General features: G+C 37.1%; 1 protein-coding gene across 1 annotated transcript in view; it reads right to left on the bottom strand.

Annotated features, from left to right (window-relative positions):
• Nucleotides 1-243: 243 nt before the first annotated feature.
• ngfrb (nerve growth factor receptor b) overlaps nucleotides 244-21,785 on the bottom strand; it is a 28,993-nt gene continuing 7,451 nt past the window's right edge. Inside the window, exons 3-6 of the mRNA XM_041974731.1 lie at nucleotides 19,297-19,653; nucleotides 7,814-8,048; nucleotides 6,224-6,384; nucleotides 244-4,783 (exon numbers count right to left, since the gene is read on the bottom strand). Coding sequence (XP_041830665.1) covers nucleotides 4,440-4,783; nucleotides 6,224-6,384; nucleotides 7,814-8,048; nucleotides 19,297-19,653 — 1,097 coding nt within the window. The 3' untranslated portion in view covers nucleotides 244-4,439. The remainder of the gene's footprint in view (nucleotides 4,784-6,223; nucleotides 6,385-7,813; nucleotides 8,049-19,296; nucleotides 19,654-21,785) is intronic.

The following is a 21,785-nucleotide window of genomic DNA, read 5'->3' as shown; positions in this document are numbered from 1 at the left end:
AGCTAACATTCATTCATTCTTTCATTTTCTATACTACTTATTTCAATTCAGGGTTGTGGGCAAGCTGGAGCCGATTCCATCCAGGGCCCTGTGGTCTGGCTGCCTTGGATGGCCGGTGCAGTTTTATAACATGATTATAACATGTTATTTATTTATTAAGTGTTTCGACTTGACATGCACATTTGTGGTTGTGTTATGAATCAATAAAGAGAATGATGGGATCAAAATATTTATTTACTGCTTGTCAAATTTACCACAACTACAGACCACTTTGTGTGTTAGTATAGAAGGAACATTCAATGTTTCTTAGATCTGTACATTTCAGTCATGGTGGACTGTCAGTCTTGTCACTATTAACCTGATTACCAGCCACTCACCACTGCATTCCTACCTGGCCATGACCCATTTTGCATGATTACTCTGTACTTTGACACCATGTGCATTCTTTACTTGTTGTTCAATGTCCGTTCACCAAACCTCCTACACTGAACAAACACTTTGAAAGGGAAAGGGTCTATTTTAAGGTTCAGGTTTTCACAGTGGCTCATAATTTAAAGATGCACACTTTATTGTTTTTATTTTTCTTCCTCAGAGAAAGTAATAAAGCCTGAAAGTGTCTTTCTTCTTACAGTTGTCAAGAAATGACAGAAATATTTAGTCTCACCGATCACTTATAGGGATCACTATTTTGTAGCTTAGGAAGGCTTTACTTCCTACATTTTCCTTTATGGTGCTTTTCCTCACATACTGTACCTGTAGGGTGGTGTGGTGCAGTATGATAAGGTATGTCTTGATTTTTTGGGGGGGTTTAAAATGTAGGTGGGACCATATAGCCTGACTGATACTATCTGAAAACTTTTTAGATCGACCTTAGCTGAGGTTCCAAGCAGCTGAGCCGATATAAGTGATGTTGTAACAATACAGAGCATTGATTTGTCATAACGTTGTTACATGCGGGCGTAAACAACTCCACAGCAGCACTCTTACCTGGTTCTGTGAAGTTGTTTTAAGAGTCTGGCACACAATTACAATATATAAGCATGTTTAATAACTCCATGCTTGAATTTACAGACTGATTGTTGTTTCTCTGTTGACCAGACCTGAACTCTGCAGCACTTAGTTGTTACGATCACTGCCTGCAGATGTTTAACCTCTTCCGAACTAAAAGCCTATTGCAAACTCATTCAGGGCAATAACCACTGTAAGATGGTCTGGATAAAAGCATTTGCTAAATCTCTGTAAATGTAATAAAAACACACATAGAGCAAAGCTGGGTGTCTTGTCTCTGTTGCTGCAGTACACACACTGTGCTGATAAACAGTGGATTCTGTCCACAGGGAAAGGGAACTGTCTGTAATGGAAAACAAAGCAGGGGAAGGATATACCGTGAGCCACACAGTACCTTACATTACACCATTCTAATACATTCTGGATGCTATAGCTAGAGATGCTATATTGACTAAGTATGAATGCCAACCCAACTTTTATCATTCTCAACGTGCAGATAGCCAGTTAGCCTAACATAAAAAGAGAGGAAGCTGTTGGCTCTGTCAAAAGATAACAGCATAATTACTTGGATCATGTTGGGTCAGCTTTTGAGTTGGGTCATGTTCATCACATTCACGTGAAAAGTTCCTACGAATTTCCTTCATTAGTTATATTCTCAGTACTGGAAGCTGAGGGTTCACAAGTCTTCTAGATTGCATGATTTCCCATATTTTAATCACGAGTCAAATTTAAAGGCAGCAAGAGTCAAGAACAGAACCACCTCATTTAGCTTAATTTGATTACAGTGGAGTTGTTCTTCGTATATAAACTAATGGTAAGGAAACAAACAGCTTTATCAAAATGCTAAACTTTTCCTTTTGTAGTGAAAGACCTAAACATCTTCCAACCACAGAGCAACCTGTGGCATTTCTGGCACAAAGTTGATGACTTCTCTTCAAATTCTTTGTAATAAAAAAGAACAAAAACAGATAATTACACACTTCCCACTTTGGATTTATCTTACTTTTAATTTAGTCTTTAATAGCACACTGTTTTAATATAGTGAATATTGAATAATTTGTTAACTTCCTCAATGAGAGATCCCTTTCCCTTTGTTATTTTTCACAGAGACTTAGGAGAGCACTGAAAGAGTCCTGTTTACATAAGCTACTGTACAGTTGTGCCTTTCAGGCAATAACTAAAAATAGAATTGAAATAGAAAGATTATATACAAGTGAAAAAGAAACAAAAACAACAAAAAAGATACAGTGTACTTAAAAAAAAAACCAAACAAATAAAAAACATAAACAAAAAACAATAAATATACAACATTACCTGAAATAGTTCCCAGGCACTTGTATTACAAAAATGATATATATGACTATACAATTAAGTGCTACAATCTAGGACAAAAACAGAAATGCAGTACTATTTACAACTGATATTTGGGAATTGAAATACAACAAGCTTAAGAATACCTTCATGTAATGTAACACTACAGCGTGAGGCTCAGTATACTAGAGGTTAGTGGCAAACTGCGCTTGAATAAAACCTGAAGTTGGACATTTAGTTGAATTTAATACAGTTAACAAATTGCTCCTTCAAATATTTCTCCTATAACAGAAAATAAGCAAACACAAGAGAAACCAGGTCCATTTCATCCACAGCTGGCAGAATAACCACACAGCGAAACAATAAAAATGTCATGTAGGTGTAACATTAAAAAATGTAGATGTAGAAAAAAAGATGATTAATGCAAATGTTTAATGTGTTTCACCTTTACTTAGAAGTAATCCAAAACGTTTCCGCTTCTCTCTGTCTGAATTCTTCACACATCCTTCGCCTTCAGTCTCTGTTGACTTGCCTTTTATCCAGAGGTCATTGTTCCAGAAAAATAAGAAACCAGACACCCCTGTTCTTCCTTTTTTTTCTTGCTCTGGCCAGTTTCTCTCTCCTATTTATGTGCATAGGATTGTCATTTGCAGGGAATCGCTTGCCTTAAATTAAATACTGTACCTTTTGGACAATTAGCTCATTCCGTTGTTGAGGGTTAGATAATGACTCTAATATTCACAATACCCTGAGAAATTAAGCAAATCAAGGTAAAAAAAACCTGTAATTTTGTTTTGCATCCTGATTGCTTTGCACATGGTTTCTAATTGGAATTTGTGCACCAACAGTGCATGCTGTTGTCTATGAAGGTAGCACATCAACATCTAAAGCACCCTTGCAAATAATATAATTTTAGATATAATTAGACAAAAGTACATTATACTGCTACAGATAATCACAATAAACAGTACATGGTCCCCTCATGAGAGCGTTCCACACCATACATATGGCAGGATCTAACATTCTCTCAACTGTGATTAAGAATGTAAATGTATACATGAGCTACCTGTTAGTGTGTTTGTTAAGTAAAGTACATGCATGCATGGCTATAAACTGTAGGGGTGTGCCTATGCCTATATTTTGTGTTTACTTATTTGCCTATGTACATATAGTATATGGGATTGTTAGAGAGTAATAAGTTTTTAATTTTCCACTGCATTCTCTTTTCTGGGTTGGTATAAAGTAATCTGTGTTTGAGCTGTGTCACAAACTGGAGTCATTATGCCTTGGTTAAAGACCTTAACCCATAGACCACAGATGGCAGCAACCAACCACCAATTCTTACGGCACTTGATGGAAAAAAACAGAAAAGAAGAGAAAGCCTGCAGAAAGCAATCAAGATGAAGATGAAATTCAAAATGTCATGTGTGCTGCTTAATCTAAACAGCTCATTAATCTAATAAAATAATTTAACATAACAGCAAATAGGTGGACCTAGCCTTTGTTTTGTAGTAGTTAAATGAGTCCTTAAGCTCTTCCTCAGGGTGTCATACTCGCAAAAGTCCAGATACTCCGAGGTATGCAGGCCTCATCCAGTAGCATTAACAGACACAAGCCATTTGTCAAGTTACATTCATAAAGTCTAACATGGCATCTAAATAATGTCACCTGACCGGTAGGAACTGACACCACTTCTGCTTCTTTGGTAACATAGATTTGAAAACATCTACAGGCTGTTGTAGGGAAGGGCTGCAGTGACTATGCATGTTTAAGCGGAAAGTTACGATGCAGACGATCTCTGTATGGAGAGGCAGGTAGAGATCCACACTCAAAATGGAGGAATTCAACAGCGAACCTTCTGAAGGCAATGTCTTTCCACGTAGGCTGTATGTCGGGTGGATCATAAATAGTAAAATAAACTTGAAGGTGTTTGTAAAATGATTTTCTTTCTTACATCTTCCCCTTGATTAAACATGATTTTAGTGATTTATATTATGATCACTCTGATTAGTGGCTTTATGATGAAAGCAACGAGCAGTTGTGGCATAAATTTATGAAGAGGAAGGAAGTTTAAGTTTAAGGGTCAGGTGTTAAGTTCTTGTAGACAGTAATGGTTAAAATCACACTACAGAAGTGGCAGTCGGTTTTGGAGCACTTGGACTGAGCACTAGACTCTGGGCGACGTCGTCACGGTTAATCTTGCGCAATGCCGTGCACAGCGCATCAATGCTGGCGCAGTCCTTGCTCGCCCAGTCAGACAGTAGGGCTCGGACAGGATGCTCTTCCTGCTGGAAAGTCACGATCCGCTCCTCATCATATCCGAGCAGGCCCGCAAGGTTGTACCAGTCGCTGTCCTGAATGTGGTTGCAGTTTTCTCCTTCCATGCCTCTGAAAAGAAGCTTCTCCACTTTTTCTCTGGTGTGGAGTGGAAGGAGCAAACAGGGCTCTTCATCGATGGTGACAACTGTGGAGGGAAATTAAGATGTTTCCAGCTTTATTTATTTATTTATTTTTATTTTTTGAAGAAAAAAAATATATAGACATTTTTAATGCACTGCACTGAAAGAAAGCTATCTATCCATTCACACATATGTTCAATATAAATTAGTTCCTCCGAAAATCTGGAAATCTGCTTAGCCAAATTTTCCGAAGGGCTCAGTTCTTAATGAGCCTTTAAACAAATGTTGTAGCGCTTAATAACGTGAAGGGAAAACATGGCACAGGTAAATAAGCCAAATAAAAAAGTAAAATATTGGGAAAATACATGGAAAATATGATGGAGTAAATAAATAGAGATAAATTAATTAAATTGAAAATTCCACATCAAAAATTTAGCTAATGAGCATCTAAACAAGCCTGGTCACTTGGAAAGTAGTCAAAAGACTAATAAAGTTTTCTTCAACTGTTAAGCACAGAGGTGGATGGATCATGCTTTGGGCCAGTGTTAAAGCCAGTGGGGAAACTCAAGATAAAAGCAATTATAGCATTATAATGATCTAAATGATAAAATGTATAGTCTTTGACATAAGCATCACCCCTAATCCGAAAATATCTAAAAATCTCCTCAAAAGATCAATGCATGCAAGATGGTCCAAGAATCTCATGGAGCTAAATGCCTTTTGGGGAAAGAATGCAGGGAAAATGCCCTGAAAAGAACTGAAAGAGTCTTAGTTGCTACAAGCCCTCCTTGCCCCGGGGGGTCACAGTTTACAGTACTATAGAGGCATTCCCTTTGTATAGTTTATTATTTTGTACCTGTAAAATATACAAGCACAACCAAATAATTCTACATTAATCTTATAAAAAAAAATTTATGATCTTTAAGAATTCCCCTCCTTGTTTTATTAGCTCATCAAAGAACAGATGTTTTATCTGAAGGTTGACATAATAAGAAAGGAGCAGTGTTTTATTGCTCCCCTCTACATTATGTTTTCTTTCTTTACTATACTATACTATACTTATTTACTATTCTCTGGGCAGACATGAAGCTTTAAAAGTCATAAATTTTCTGAAACTGGATTGATGGGATATTACAGAAAACAACAGGAGCAGACAAAAAAAACAAAAACAAACACTAGGCCTTGGTAAATTTTGCAATCCTTGTTTACTGATTCGCTACAGTAAGTTTGAATGGTAGTTAAAATGGAGCCAATGAAGTCATCAGATGGTACATTCCTGAGGGGGAGATGTTTTCTTTCAGCTGACTAGGTGGGACAGTTTAGTATGCATCCTACAATTTTTTTGTACAAAAAAAAAAAAAAAAAAAGTAAGCATTCAGGCTAGTCATGCACAAGATCAACGCTGGTGGTGCTAATACATGATAAATGGGAGTCATTGTATTACTTAGTATTGTAGGAGTGACATCTGTGTGTCTGTGTGTTTTAGTGTCAGTGTCACAGCGTACCTGTTTGTGCCTGAGTCTGGCCCTGGTGCTCCTGCAGACTTTGGCTGTCCACAGAAATGCCACTGTCGCTGTGCAGCTTCTCCCCCTCAGGTGACGGTGTCTGGTTCTGGTTGGCTGTGCAGTTGTTGGCTCCTTGCTTGTTCTGCTTACAGCTGTTCCACCTGAATGAGAATGAATCATAAGACATGAAAAGCACAACTTAGCCTAATCCATCTCTATTTACCAATGTTGTACATGCATATTTTCCTTAGATTACCAATCAAATCAGATTTGATAAGTACATGCATTTATGTTAGTCAAGTGTAAATAAAAGTTTTAAGGTTTTGCATATGTATGTCCAGTGAGCTCATTACTTATTAAACAAAAACTAAGCTAGAGTGCAAGAGCTGTATGCAAAAAGCTACTTTACTTTACCGTTTTGCACACAGTGCTGATTGCATTCTGTCATTCCTATCTGCTTGTTTTGCCATAAAAAATAAATAAATAAAAAAAATGTACAAAAGGTTGCTATTTCACCTTTGCATATGTAAAACATATGCAATCTGGTAACATCAAGATCAGTTAACAATCAATAATATGCAAAGGTGAGAAGGATTCCTGGGCTTAATCTACATTATAATAAATACTGTGAAGGTGCACAACCTTTAAATAAAAGGAAACATGTGCTTTTTGGTCTATCAAGAACAGCTCAGTAACCTACGATGAGTTGCTCTTATGGCAGCCCCATTAGGTAATCAATATGGTAATAACCATGTCTCACAAACCCAATTCTTTTTTCTTTGAATATAAAAATGGGAAGCTAAAGGAGCAGCCTTTTAACCAGCTGTTCAACTTCCTGTGTTCTGATGTGTCTGGAAATAATCACGTCTGAATGTACAAACTTGCAGAATTTGCCTTGTTATACAACAGAAGAGGCTGTAACATATTGCACATTTAACATTTAGCAGGAGTGTTAGTTTAGCAGGAAGAGAGGGTTAGTGGAGCATATTGCGACCCAAAAGACAGCAGAGAGCTGCATATCCAGAAAAGTAGCAGATGATTTCATTAATAATAAAACTAAAAATTCAAACTGTGGCTGAACATGAGCTTCATCATTATTATGGTTTTTATTTCAAACAGACCATTTGTGCCAATCAAGTAAGGAGTCTGAAACAGTCATGAGGTGATAATCAAAATGAATTGTCAAGTGCAATATTTTACATTTTCTTCAGTAATTTATGTTTTTAACAAAAAGAAGAAACAACTGAGTTCTCAAATGTGATGATTTGAGATGAAAACATTACTCAATTCTTTGTTTTCAGGGATCATTAGCTAAAAAGGGGGCTTACTCAGCCATGTAGAAAACACTGGATGTCATATTTTAACAGCAGTTATTTTTATTTTGCCTGTAGCATATTTGCAAAAATAATAAAAGAAACAAAGCAAACAAAGGATACTATAATAAGTAAAGATTTGCATATAATTTGTCATTCATGTATCCAGACCCTCTGATCCAACTAAATTGTAAACTGTAAATGTAAAATTTCTTCATCAAACTTGAACACGTTCTTTCTTGTAATCAGCTTGTGAAGCATCATTTTCTGATCTCACCTTTTGAAGATAATGAAGGCTACCACACCAACAACAACAGCTGCCAGGATGGAGCAGTAGATGGGGATGAGTTTATCATTCAGTCCCTGGTAAACCCGGTCCGGGGGATTAACATTAGTGGTGGTGGTACTGCTGTCTGTGGGGCCCTCTGGTAGAAGGCCAGGTGGCGTAAAGTCCTCATAATTGAGAGACGGAGAACCAGTATATGGCGTGGGCAACAGTGATGAGTTTTGAACTGTACAGGACAAACAGAAAAAGGGAGGGGGATGTTCTTTATGATCATCCTGAATAAGTAAAAACAAGGCAGTTTTTCAAAGACATGTTTTCACTGCATTTACAAAATTAAAATGTTGATTTTTATCGACACCTTCAGGAGGTTTATACCCCCTCCTGAGTGGCTGCTGTCAGTCTGATATAACCCACAGTAACAATTATTACTGTGCCTTCCCAGTATCCCAAACCCAGCAGGCAGATGCTCATCCAGATAAATAACAGAATGATTTGGGATTTATTTCACTCTAAAGAGAAATTTAAATGGCAAACAGTGGGGTTAGTAGCGGTTTTGTTTGTGTAGTTTGTCGTAGATTACAAGATAATGTAACCACGATAGTTTATTTAGTATGTGTTTCCAACACAGCTGTGTTGCTAAAGGAAAAGGTACGAGCAGGTTTGACAGTCTCCTTGTTTTCGGTACGTCTTTATTTCTTTTGTCTATTAGGTGTATCACGTTACACCCAAGAACCAGCAGATAAATTAGATAACCCTACTTGATGCCACTGACTTTGTGCTAAAGAACTTGTAAAAATATTCCGTATCTGAAAGTAAATGTCTGCCTTCCCTGAGCTGGGTTCTGCTGGAGTTAAGACTGTTAAGACTGAGTTTTTCCTCTTCACTGATGACAGCTGTCCTCTTCATGCTCGGGACAAATGACTGAATCATAGTAAAAACTGCAGAACCTCAGCTTCATTGTCAACGCAATTTAGGCATAAATTAATCCATTCTGTTTAAAAATAAATAAAAAAAGAAGAACACTGTATCCAAAGTGTAAATATTACAACAAATATGGCAAGAAGGACAGTCAGATAATATATTTCCAAGCTTCTATAACTTTTTGTGTTTCTCTCCACCAGATAGAAGCAAACTTAGCAGTATGCTGACAAACAAAAAGCACACCGACACGAGCATTAGACCCCACATGGTGGTCATTTCCCTCTCCCCAAGGAGCAATTAACAAGGGAAAGAGCAGTTTTGTCCATCCTCTACTGGCCGCATTGCTCCGACCATTAGCAGACATGTTCGCTCCTCACCGCGGATGTGGAAACCTATCCTCGCCTGTCACTTACTTATGCTTACTCACATTAACAGGAAATCAGCCCATTGGCTTCCAAGGACTCTACATACCTCAGGAGAGCCACTGAGTGCAAGGCAGCCATTTTTCACTAATGAGGTGAAAACACTTCTGTGGGGTTTTCAGCTGAAGGAATTTTGATGATGTGATAAGTGCTTTACAGCAACAACTATCTACTGAATATCTTATCAAGTTATAACAATACGTCAGTCACTCTTAGCCTTTAACCATTTTGAAGATTGGTTTTTTTTTTCCACGATGTCGTCTTATGCTGATGTAACATCTGAAGCTTATTAGGACAGTATGTATCCTTGGAGGGTATTTATGACACCAGTTCTAATTAACTTGGTGTAGTAATACACGCGGGGAGGCGTTCGCTCAAGAGGATGAGCAGTCATCTTCCAAACAGAGGGTTGGAAGATCAATTCCAGGCTTTCCCTGACTACATGGCGAAGTGTCCTTGGGCAAGACATTTAACCCTACATTACCTTCTGATGTGGCTATTGGGGTATGAGTATTTGTGTGAATGGGTGAATGTGACAGGTAGTGTAAAGCGCTTTGAGTGGCTATATAAGTACAAGTCCATTACCCAGCAAATCCTTTTTTTTTCCAGTGTTGGGTGTTCACAAAAACAAATGCCTGTTTCTCTTTCTGCTACCTTGTTAGCATTAGTTACTTGCCAGCATTATTATTTCTGAAAGCCAGTAAGTCCATCTGCCAAAATCTTAGTTCAATAAGAGATGTGCTGTTTTTTTTCCATGGTTTTTTTTTTTTTTTTTTAAACCTCCAGGTGTTTTTAGCTCACTTACGGCAGCAGAACATGTGTATTCTGTGTATGCTGTAACAATCCCAGTTTTATATCAGACACTTCCTTACATTTCACTCCTTGTAAGCCTTTAGGTTAAAAATCTACTGTAGACAGCAAAAAGTCAATGTTACCAAAGCTTTTTAAAAGCTCTAAGGATGGCACTGGGCTGTAATGCAATTTTAATGTATTGACCTCAAGGGAAACTTTAGCTTCTGGGATGATCATATGATGCCCAAAGGCCAGTTCACAAATTGTCTAAAATGATTATCAGAATATTATCTAATCAGTCCAATAATTTCTTAAAAGTCAAGATAATAAAGTCATAACATAATTAGATATATCTGTTCTATTTATTGATGCAGGGACATCTTGTACATGCTTTAAAGGTAAAAAAAAAAAACATGGAGGACAACCAGCATCCAAAAAGGAACTCCAGGGAACTTTCCTTTAAAACGATTTAAAACATCTCTTGTTTTCATGGCCTACTAATATTGACAAGTAAAACACTAGCACATTGAAACTTACGAGCCTTCTTCAGGAACACAAACAGATTAAATGGAGTCCAAGGTTCTGTTCTGGTAAAAATTCACCAACAGGAATTTTCTACCTATAATGTGATTTAGGATGATTCTACTTATTCAGGCCTGAATATTTTGTGGCCTATAATTTAAACGTACAAAAACCCATAGTCATAGGATTGCTAAAATTACCTCTATAAAAATGGTATATGTGTATCCTGCTAATTTGTCACATCTGTTAGTCTTGTCAATATTAGAAACAACAGAAAGAATTGCAGGAAGAATAGCTACATAATAAAATGAGTGCAAATAGCTTTGCTCTGCTAGCAGTGGGGTCAAAAGCTCCAAAAGTTAGCCAGCACTTGCAGCTGCTGTCAAATGCTACCTTAAGCACTCCCAGTAGTTACACAACTGAACTTGTTGAGCTTGTGGAAAACACAAACCTGCCACTAGTGGAGACAGTGTACTTGTATGTATGTAGTCATAAAAGGATTCAAATTGTGACTGTGTTCATGTTTGCTTCAATTTGCTCTGTCAAATCTGACTCTTTTTCTTTTTTTATATCCTCCCTGTATTCTACAGAACTGGTAAGCACTGATGAACTGGTGGATACTTTAGTATATGCTCAGTAAAACTAATATATATTGATGAAGTGGTTAAGAAAAAGAGGCCACACAAAGTGGCTTCTGAAGAAGAAGATATCAAATTTCATCTTGCCATCTTGCCATCTTCAGTACATCCAAAACCAAAGATGAATACAAACCACTAACAAAGTGACACCATAGTTTGTCTGTCTCTCCCAAGATATCTTTTACCCCTATCACACATGTATGCACGAAATAAGACACGGACCATTGACAGAAATCTTCTTTTTACGCCACAAATATCCCCTCCCTCTCTCCATCCTTAACCCATCTCCGTTTTATATTTATAACTCTGCTTGCTCTTTCAGCCACTCGCTTTGTGGTCATTTGAATGTCACATATTTCTCTTTTTTTCATATTTTCAACGATATTTTTATCTTTTGCCTTTTCATGTCATTACTGTGCTCTGCTTCCCCTCTTAATTAGTAAACGGTAATTAAAACAGGACCCTGAGTGTGTCTTCTGAAACCCCCATGCTCAACATGCACGGTTAATCTACAAGACAAAGCGACCTTCTGCTGAGATCAGCTTGTTTCCATCACACTCAATATTTACTCAATCAGCTCTGATGGTCAAGAGAGTTTTCAGGCTGAGACATCTGAGAAATTAAGACAGCAACAATTCACATATACTGTATCCATGGGTCAGTGTGGCTGCACACATTTTTATCATACTGATTAATAAAATTCAATAAAAAGCAATGTGATTTGATATGAAACCTCTTTTTTCTTTTTTTGTTTGTTTTATTGTTGTGATTTAAATATAACCACTGTTCCACAAAAACCATGTTAATCTATATTTGGCTTTTTTTCTTCTTTTTTTTTTTCAAAAAAACACTCTTTTCTGGGATAAGACAAAAATCTTATATCTTATATAGGGTCAAACAGGACAGGCAAGGAAGCCCAAAAACTGAAATACATGGAGTTCCCAAAATAATTCTCTCAACTCCAATTCTTTATTCATTTTAACAAAACATCTATTATACCAATATTTATGCACAATCCAATTATTAATGAATTACTGGAAATTTCCCTCTGGCTTTGTCTCTTATTGATTAACTGGTGACAGGAAAGGCAGGCACATGTGTATTAAATTACATTATGTGAATAATTATTTAGAAAGACATTTTAATTGTTGATGTGTCTGCACTCCTGCATTAGTGAATGAGTTTGCAGGGTAAAGTGTGTTTGTGTAACTTATGCTTAACCACACCTGAGTTGAACTTGTAATTCCAGCTTCTTGTAGACTCTTGCGAACAGGTGTTATTTCAACACCATATTCTTTACAAGCTGACTTTAGATTTATGTACAAAGGAAAGGAGGTGCTTGCTTTTCATTAGCTGCAACCACTGCCAATTCCCAGCCAACTTAACCTGAATGCCCTTCAGCGTATTTTCACACAAGTCCAAATAATTATACTGTACTTTTGTTGCAACAAGCTCAAGAGAAGGGATAAATTGCATATGCTGATGAATCATGTTCCCATGTTTTGTTAAGTTGCTTGTGACATACCTTTATCCTCCACCTCAAACTTTCTCTTTTCTCTTCAAACCTTCTGATTCACATTGCACCTTAAATGACCCATCTCATTTTCTGTTCTTTTTATGCTTCAGACACACCTCTAAACATGCATGCATGCATGCATGATGACAGGAAGAAGTACAGGGAGCATGTGTGTGCACGTCTGTGTTGATCAGTGTCCTTGTGTGTGTGTGTATGTGTGTGCGTGTGTCTGTTCTGCAGCAGAACGTGATCAGCACTCGTAGAGGTCAACCAGAGAAACACGAGAGTGCAGAGGAGTAACTCCATCGCTTTTATCGACCAGGCCGCATTCTCAGCATCTGCTCCCTCTCTCCACTATCACCAGATTTTTCTGTCTCTTTCCTCTCTGAACCTCTCTACTTCCCTCCCTGCATGTTGTTTTCATTATCATTTTTTTGTTGAATAGTTTAGGTATGGATTTGCTTCTAATTGTAGTATGTTGAGTACTACTTTCCAAAGAGGCATGCATACGCAATGTTTCTTGTGTCTTACAGATCAACTATAAACCACTAATGAGAATGTTTTGGAAAGCAGCAGCGAATTTTGTGTCAAAAATCTATACCCCCGATAGGATGAATACTAAGCTGTAATGATGTTTTCCTAAATGGACACGGTTTGAGTGAATGTTTTATGGAGCACATTAGAAGTACATTTAGATGTGAGTTATTTAATATGTTGTAAAAGAAAGTGGGATAATGAGTAAATACTGAAATCCACATGTATCTAGGTTTTGCATACTTTTGCGTGGGCTATTTATTCTGCCATATCTCGTAAGAGTAATTTTGATTTCAAACCCAAGCAGGAAGAAAGGTCTTGTCAAAACATATTGTTGGTGATTTTCTTCTTCTCATGTTTCACTTGGTCATGATTTTATCAGCTCTGATCACAAATTCTTGAGAACATTTGGTCCAAGGTGGAAGGGAATGAAAAACGTCATATTTGGACTACTCTAGAAAAAAAAACTAAATTAAAAGTGTTCAGGAGATGTCTGGCATATGTAAATCAGTCTAATATTATCCTTGGAAACTGTGGAGCAAAAAGAACTAATCAGATTCTTTGTTCATGTTTGCAAAAAATAAAGTGGCAGCAATGTCAGAATCTTGAACCCATAAATTATAGAAAACTACAGATTTGCCCTTTACTTTGACAGAAATAGAAATTCTATGAAATTTCCCCTTCATGCCAAAGTACAGCAATTCCACTCAAGGAAGCTACAACAAATGAAAGGATATCAATAAAAACAAGGCTTCACACACACGATGGCTATGACACAATTCCCCGACACATGAGGACAAAACCTCTACTGGAGTCTTGTCAATGAATTGATGGCACGCGCAAACCGCAAGTGTTGTGGTCACCTTTGCCACCAGATTCATTCATTCATGCCAAACCACCTCTAAAAAAATTCCTTTGGAATGTCGGGGGCAAATTCCTGAAGGGTGGCAGGCGACTTTAGGAGACAGAGTCGGGGTCCATACATGTTTGGCAGCTGACAAAGAGACACACTTGACTTTAAAACTTCCCTCGTCATTACAATGCTCACACTGTGTGAAGAGGGGAGCAAGAGGGTTAAAGACAGAAGGTCAACTGTGGCCATAGAGCCCAACTCGGTTGAGATATAGGTCAGTAGATGTGTTCGTCAAAACTATAAGACCCACAATGAGTGCCTGTGCAATACAAAGGCAGTGAATTGTCACATTGGGGTTGGAGATTCTTCACAGTTACTAATGCGGCAATGCATGAAATCAGGAATGTTGATGGCATTTTGCCCTTTTATCATTTTCCACATTTGTCTTCCTCCTTTTATCTGTCTGTCAAATGCTTTCTGGAATTAACCATTTTTTAAGCCCCTCCCACATGGTAGGACTGTCCAGTCAGTACTTTTTTTCTTTTTCTTTTTTTTTCTAAAGTTTCTAAAGTTGATTCCTGAGATAAACTGAAATATTGTCAACACTTTCTTACTAACCTCTGTCTACAAATACAATCATATGCATCCAAACATTAGTAAATACGACTTAAAATAAGCCCCATTTATAGATCATTTGTAGAATTTTTTTTTAAATATCTATGCAATCACCATGATGTCATTACTTGTTTTATGGAAAACAGATTCAAAACTTGTTGCCATTTTGGGTTATTGCAGCTTCAGGTCATGGGAGGATTTTATTGAGCACTTGCGGGTACTTTTGGGTCAATTGCTTCATTTAGAGTAGTCCAGCTTGTTTTAAAGCATCATTTGTAATAGAAATACCTGTATGATAACTCTACTGTGCAACAAGATTTGCAGACTCATTCCATGCATAATTCCTTATTTTATCAATTAATCCTGACCTGATGAAGATGCCATCAATATATTTAAGAGATGCATTGTCATCCCATTTAAAGAAACAAGTACAGATGTTGAAATATGTCTTTGTTTGACCATATACTTAATCAAAACAGATTGTTGAATACTCAGTTGCAGTTACGAATCTTCCTCTTTCTTCTTTGTCTTTGTCTCAAATGTGCTGGTTCTGAGTGCTGGTGTGTGCATGGGTGTGCATGGTGCTGCTTATCCAACTCTGCTTTCTGATTTCTAGAGGGCAAGCTGTCGATTGTTAAGGTCAACCAAACTCAGGAAGGAAATAACTCCCTCCCTACTCACCTATCAACTCAATAACAAAATGGACTTGACCCAATTGCTCACCCCTCCCCTTCCTCTGAACCTTCATCCTTCCATCTGTAATGTTCAATAAGTCATCTTATTGATTTTAATCTATGTCTTGGAGTATCAGTGCCCGGAAGCTCACACACAGCTTTGTGTGTGTGTGTTATGACTCATAGTCAGCTAATCCTTTGAACTTTCTTCTTGTGCATGAGTGTGCATGAATAATATAACTGCATATGTGCTGCAAGCCACAACCTTTTTGTTTTTTCTGCCTTGAGAACTGAACCTTGGGCTTTGGGTGACATGTTAGCTGTCCTGAGTACGAGCTCAAGCAAAAACAGACATGGAGTGAAACTGGCCTTGAGGGCTTCCAGCTGAAACCTCAGGTTGATAAGAACAGGCAGCACCGATTTCGTCAGACCCAAGCATAGCTCATTCAACTTTAATCATGGCAACGACCAGGGCTGTGTCACATCCTAACACTCCTATTGACAGAGCATTTTGAAGATAGACACGCCAAAATCAATAAATGATTGTGTACATGAGGACAGCTCATTGTGATATTCATCAAATGGGTGTTTTTGTCTCAACACTTTGCATTGACTGTTCTTTTCTAAAGAAAGCACTGAGTTAAACATAGAGCAACCTTGACGGAAGAGCTTGCACGGATGCATTACTGTAAAAAGGGAAATAGGCGTGCACTGGAAATTTAAGGACAGCCACTTTAACAAATTATAATATATTTAATCTCAGTCGTTTTAGTGAGAACAAATAGCAGCACAGCAGCTGACAAAGACGTGGATTTGAGTTTTACCATAAACACAAAAGTATTCTGTTGCTTCTTATGTTATAATCTGCACTGACAATACAATGATAACTGTAGTTATACATAAAAACATCCTAAACTGGTTTGAAACCTATGACGTGTTCCTGACAGTCTTGACTTGAACTTGATAGTGTGGACTAATGTTTAATAAATTGGCTGCTGATCATTCATGAAACAGGAATATAATGTTTGATTATAAATACAGAAAAATATTTGTATCCAGTGAAATTAGTAATTCATCAAGGAGGGTGAACACTTTCACATTTTTTTATTATGGGCTAAGGCCCCCCCTTAATTTCTGACCTAAGAAATACCCCTGTCTGTTCTCAATACTGCAAACCACTGCTTCTCTGTTGCTGCCTACACCAGCCACCTAGAAATTACATTTACACGGTATTAACTCATTGTGACAACATGTGTTGCAAACATAAAGGCTGTGCGTACAATGTGTAAGACTTCAGGGGAGTATTAGGGGGGTCTCTTAGAAGAAATGGAGCAGAATTTTGCATAAAATGCAGTTGCTATTTCATTTTTCTTTTTGCTAATTATTGATTGGACAGTTCATTACTTTAATGAGATGTTCTACATGTTTTAATCAACTTAATTTTCTCCACCTTGTTTTAACCCCGGAAAGGACTGTAAAGATTTTATACTATGTTTTTTAGTGCACATCCCAGGGGAGCTCATGCTGCCTGATTATCCCCCTACGCATGCAAACTTCCCATGATCTTCAACCTCTGACCTTGCTTGCTGGCCTTCAGAAGAGTGGAAGTCGTATCACGCTTCTTTAGATAAGCATCTTGCCTTCAAAACCTCAACTCTGTGGGTCTAGCATGGCAAAGTTTGGTCAGTATTAACATGTTTTACCATCAGTGAAAGATAAAGTGATGGTTTTTGTTTGTTTTTTTACCACCACTACATGACTCAAAACATGCAGAGAAATTGGAGGAAATTGGATTTCTCCTCGCTTATCTACTGAGTATCCACATAAAGACCTGTGAAATCACCATAGAGGAAAATACCCAAAACTTAAATACAATCCAAACAGTAAAGCATGTAAATCCAGTTTTCTCTCTAAAGTTAACCTTATTAAAATAATGATCTGGTCCTTTCCCCTTTAGCTAAACTATGTCTCCAGTGTCTCAAGTTACAGCTTGTCCTTTAATGGGCGATGGCCTTCTGTGTGTTCCTCTCAGTCCTTCCACCTTCCTGACTGTGTTTAGCCTTTAGGCCTGTCGCCTGACTCCACAGCATTAATGGATATGGACGTCTGGCAGTGCCACAGATTTGTAAGCACTGATAACGCTTGTGCTTTGGTAAAAAGATTACATTAGAAATAAAAGGCACATGATTGGGTTAGAGTGAAGAATAACATATGACAATGAAGCCAATATGCAGTGGGCTGTAAGTCATCATGCTTAGAGTTGCAGCAAATTCACATTCATCATGATATATATTTAGTTTGTTATCTGAAGGATATATTAGCATTGAAGATCTGGCTTATTATGTCTTTATCATGGATGAATCATATTTCCAAACACCACACTTCCCTCTCAGAGACCACAAGCTGAATTAAGCCGTTAAAGCATCATCCTCAGTTAAAGCCTTTTTTTATTTTACAGCAGCAGGATACTTGGGAAAAAAATGTTGATGCATGTTGTGTCCACTTTTGCTTGTCAAATGACCTTTTCTGTTTGCGGTCCCAGATTCTTTGAAAGATCGAAGGACCCTTGTGTATTGCACTAACCCACACAATACACCTTATTCACATTATATGTAGAGCAAAAACGTACCTCCTCTGGTCATACTGTACAGACTAAAGTGAAAAAGGTTCCTGAGATGACACGACTACTTATCAGTAGTCAGTACTATACTAGCAGTAGACAGCAGTTAGTGAGCTCACAGTTTGACAAATCAGAGGCTGTCTCTAACTTTTACTAAGCTAAGTCTAAAACATACCATCAGAAGAGGGAATTTTTAAGATCAAAACTAAAAAGTTCAGCAGACGATGTCGCCTGGTTCCTCATGGCATTGACTACCATATAAATAAATTAATAAGAACAAAAATGACCCATAATATTCGGAGTACAACCTCCAGTCCCATTTCTTGAACAGTGTTTAATTAAATAATTGATATAATTAATATATTACTCCACAGCATGTTTATTGTGTTACTCAGTGCAATTCATCCCTATATCCATAACAAATAAGAACACAACATCTAATGTCATTTGTCAAAAAAGACATATATCCATCGATCAAACAACACAAAAAATCAGTTCACGTTTAAAAGCTATAGATCCACAAATACATGAAGTAAACTCCACATTAGCTTCTCTGTCTGTTTTACTTTTTGTAGCATCATAAAGTAGTCCCATGGGCTAAACCAAAAGCCTTCACAGGCCACACAGGATCATGGGAGAAGTACAAAAGACTCCCTTTAGCCTGAGACCAGCTCTGTTTGACACTGTGATCACAACATATTTCAGATCACTGCCTCAACAGACTGTTAGCCAATCAACAGACTCCTTTCATTGTCATCTCACAAAGGCGTTGATTTAATCTTTGAGGCATCAGATCATTGGAATGAAAAGTGACTGCAGTCTTAAGGAATTTGTGATTTAGAGTGTGATACCCACAGGGTGCAATGATATAAAAGAAATTCAGAGCCCTCCTCACAGATTTGACCTCTATCTAAACCTTCCATATTAAAAAAGACTGTGGTCTTTGTTTTGAAGGATGAGATGGGTTCGTTTAGGCAATGAAACAAGCTTTCTTGTGGCATTTAGATCGATGGGCCAACAACGCCAATAGTGTCATCAGAGATGAGCTGATTATTTGGCTTACAAAGAGGATGTCCAGTGCATTATACTGTCTACTCAGCACATACGCGCTCAAATATATTCTATTCACTTCATTGTGAGCCTGGCCGGTGAACCCAGAAAATTTTTACCCTGCACAGAAGTTCATGACACTTTGTCCATAGTTGCATAGCTATCTGTTAGAAAACTGGCATAATAATCACTAAATGTATTAATCAACTTGTTCAAGTAAGGATTATATGAAATACGTTTTTAAAAGGTATATCAGAGCCTTAACTCAATAGTTCTTATAACGATTGATAACTGAGAAAATAATCTAACTGTCTTACCTTGGCAAACTGTATCACTGACAGATGTGCAGGCCTGCAGCACTACATCGTCATCACAGGTGGTGCAGGGGATGCAAGGATCTCGAGAACTTTCCTGGTCTGAGTAGGTTTCCCCGGTGCACTCTTCACATACTGTGTCATGGTTAGACTCGCAGCTATACCACATGCCTTGGCCTTCTGGACATTTAGTGCAGGGTTCACAGCGCTGTGAGAGCTTATTCAGGTAGAAGCCATAGTTGCACACACAAGTAGCATCACTGGAGTCGGTGCAAGGCGTCTCCATGCGGTAAAGGCCTGTACACTGTGTGCAAGGCTGGCATTTCTCTTTGTGGCTGAAGTTTTCAGAGAAGGTTTCACCTGTAGATAAGAAATTTATGTTGAATGTTTTGTTGAGAAAGTAGACGATTTCTTTTTCTTTCTTTAGCATCCATCTGATAAATAAAGATAATGTCACTCAAGTGGACCAACAAAGGTGTCGTTTTTTTTAAATAAAATGAAAACATTGAAGAAAAAAAGTACTTTCCCATTTTCAGTTTCACCTTTGACTATCGATTGTTTATCTTACATGTGTGACATTCAGCTTATTCCTTCATTAAATCAACAAATAGACAGTTCCTATTAAAATTATGTTCAGCTTAGCATGTTGTATGTGGTGATGTATGATGGCTGCATGCTTTGGTGCTTTTGTAATACCACATTTGTAAAAGGTCAAAGATGCGATTTTCCAAATTCTACACATATAATTTTTGTTTTTTCTCCATTTGTAATTCTGGATATTAATGTATTAATTTATATAAGTGGTCCCTTTTAATAGACGCAAAAATAGAAAAAATATAAACAGTATGTAAAAAAATATTTTCTGGCATTTAGCTTGGCATCAGCTTCAAAGAAATTCTATCTTTGTCTCAGAAAAACCTTTTTTTTTTTTAGCAAAACGTACATTTTTCCAGTCTGACTGGACCGACTGCCATACAATGTATGTTAAGCTTGAAACTGTGAAATATATAATTTACCTTTACATATTAAATTTTCTCTTTACTTTGACAAGTCCCTTTAACTGCTTGTGTTATTCCCTAACTTAGGAAGGGTCTGTTTCTAAGAATCAATTTGGATTTCAGTTTTCCAACTGCACAAACATAGGAATTCAGCTTACATATCCCCTGAGGGGTGTGTAACATCAGGGTCATCAGGGGCAAGAAAAGACTTCTACAATATAATAAATTGCAACAGTTTTTGCAAATATTTTTTCTTCTTTTTTATGACAAACATAAGTACTCCACATATGTTCGGGATACCTACAAGATTTTGAGGACAGACATTTCTACAAAAGGTGCAATTAGTCTTCATAGTTTTTTAAACTGCATTTCAACTGGATAGAGATCTGGGAAATGTACTAAATTATGCAGCAGACCCATTTGTAAGAGCAGTTAGTGTGTGGGTGTTTGTGTGTTTGTAAGGAAAACATTCGGGGAATGGTGGATAGATTGAAAATAATACATAAAATAAATTGTATAAATCATTGTTAAAGTTCTCCTTTGACAACAGAAAACTAATTTATTGTAGCATATTGAAAAATTGTGATGGCCATCATTAATGAATCATTTAAGAAAAGAAAATGTTGATTAATTAACAGTAAAAACAGTGACTATCTATGATTATCTGCCATTTAATGTTCTCTGGAGTTTATTTTATTCAGGTTTTTATTTAAGTTTTTTGTTCCTGTTAACAATTTACAATATTCAAATTTCACCATGACTGCAGTTTAGGTTTTTCTTCTTCTCTTTTTATCTACATCACTGTGCAACAAGTGTATATAATGTCTGTTTGTAATGCTTGCAAAGCAAAGACTAAGCAATTATTTTGTAATTGTTAAATTTGGACCAAACAATTGATCGGATTGCTCGACCAATCAGGGTCAAGAAATTGGATTGCTTGTTGAAGCTAAAACATGAAAAGGAGAAGATTGAAAATGTTGCTGGATTAGTGCAAGTCTGTAAAAAAATCAGGTGTTTTAAAAACATTAAAGCATCTGTACCTTTTGAAAATAAAATGATGAACCTATACTGTAAATAAATGTAAGTAAATGTGTGCAACAAAAAGTGCTGTTGCTTCAACTTTTAAGACTGTTTTATCTGTCTATCTATCTATTTATTTAGGCAATTATTTAGACCCTGAGGGTGAGCATAAAATGGACCACAACTGAGAAATATTCAATATATTATAATTATAATCACCTTATATTCAGATTTTCAGAAGCTTAAAACCATGTAAGACTCTAAAATGTAGCTGAAAAAGAGACTTTTAAAGTCATTAAGTAGTTTTATAAATTGTTGCACATAACAATAAGCTAAGTTTTCATCTTATCTCCAAGTGAGAAAGTAGACAAGAGGCTGTTGGCATGCAGTCTCCAAGTAGACCCTCTGCAGCTCAGTGTCTCGCGACATATCAAGTTTTCAGTCTGCACTGGGGCCCACCAACTAGGACAAATG

Source organism: Melanotaenia boesemani, chromosome 21 (genome assembly GCF_017639745.1).
Source record: "Melanotaenia boesemani isolate fMelBoe1 chromosome 21, fMelBoe1.pri, whole genome shotgun sequence".
In the NCBI taxonomy this organism is placed as follows: domain Eukaryota; kingdom Metazoa; phylum Chordata; class Actinopteri; order Atheriniformes; family Melanotaeniidae; genus Melanotaenia; species Melanotaenia boesemani.
Note: the sequence above shows the minus strand (reverse complement) of the source record. Positions and strands in the feature narration are given on the sequence as shown.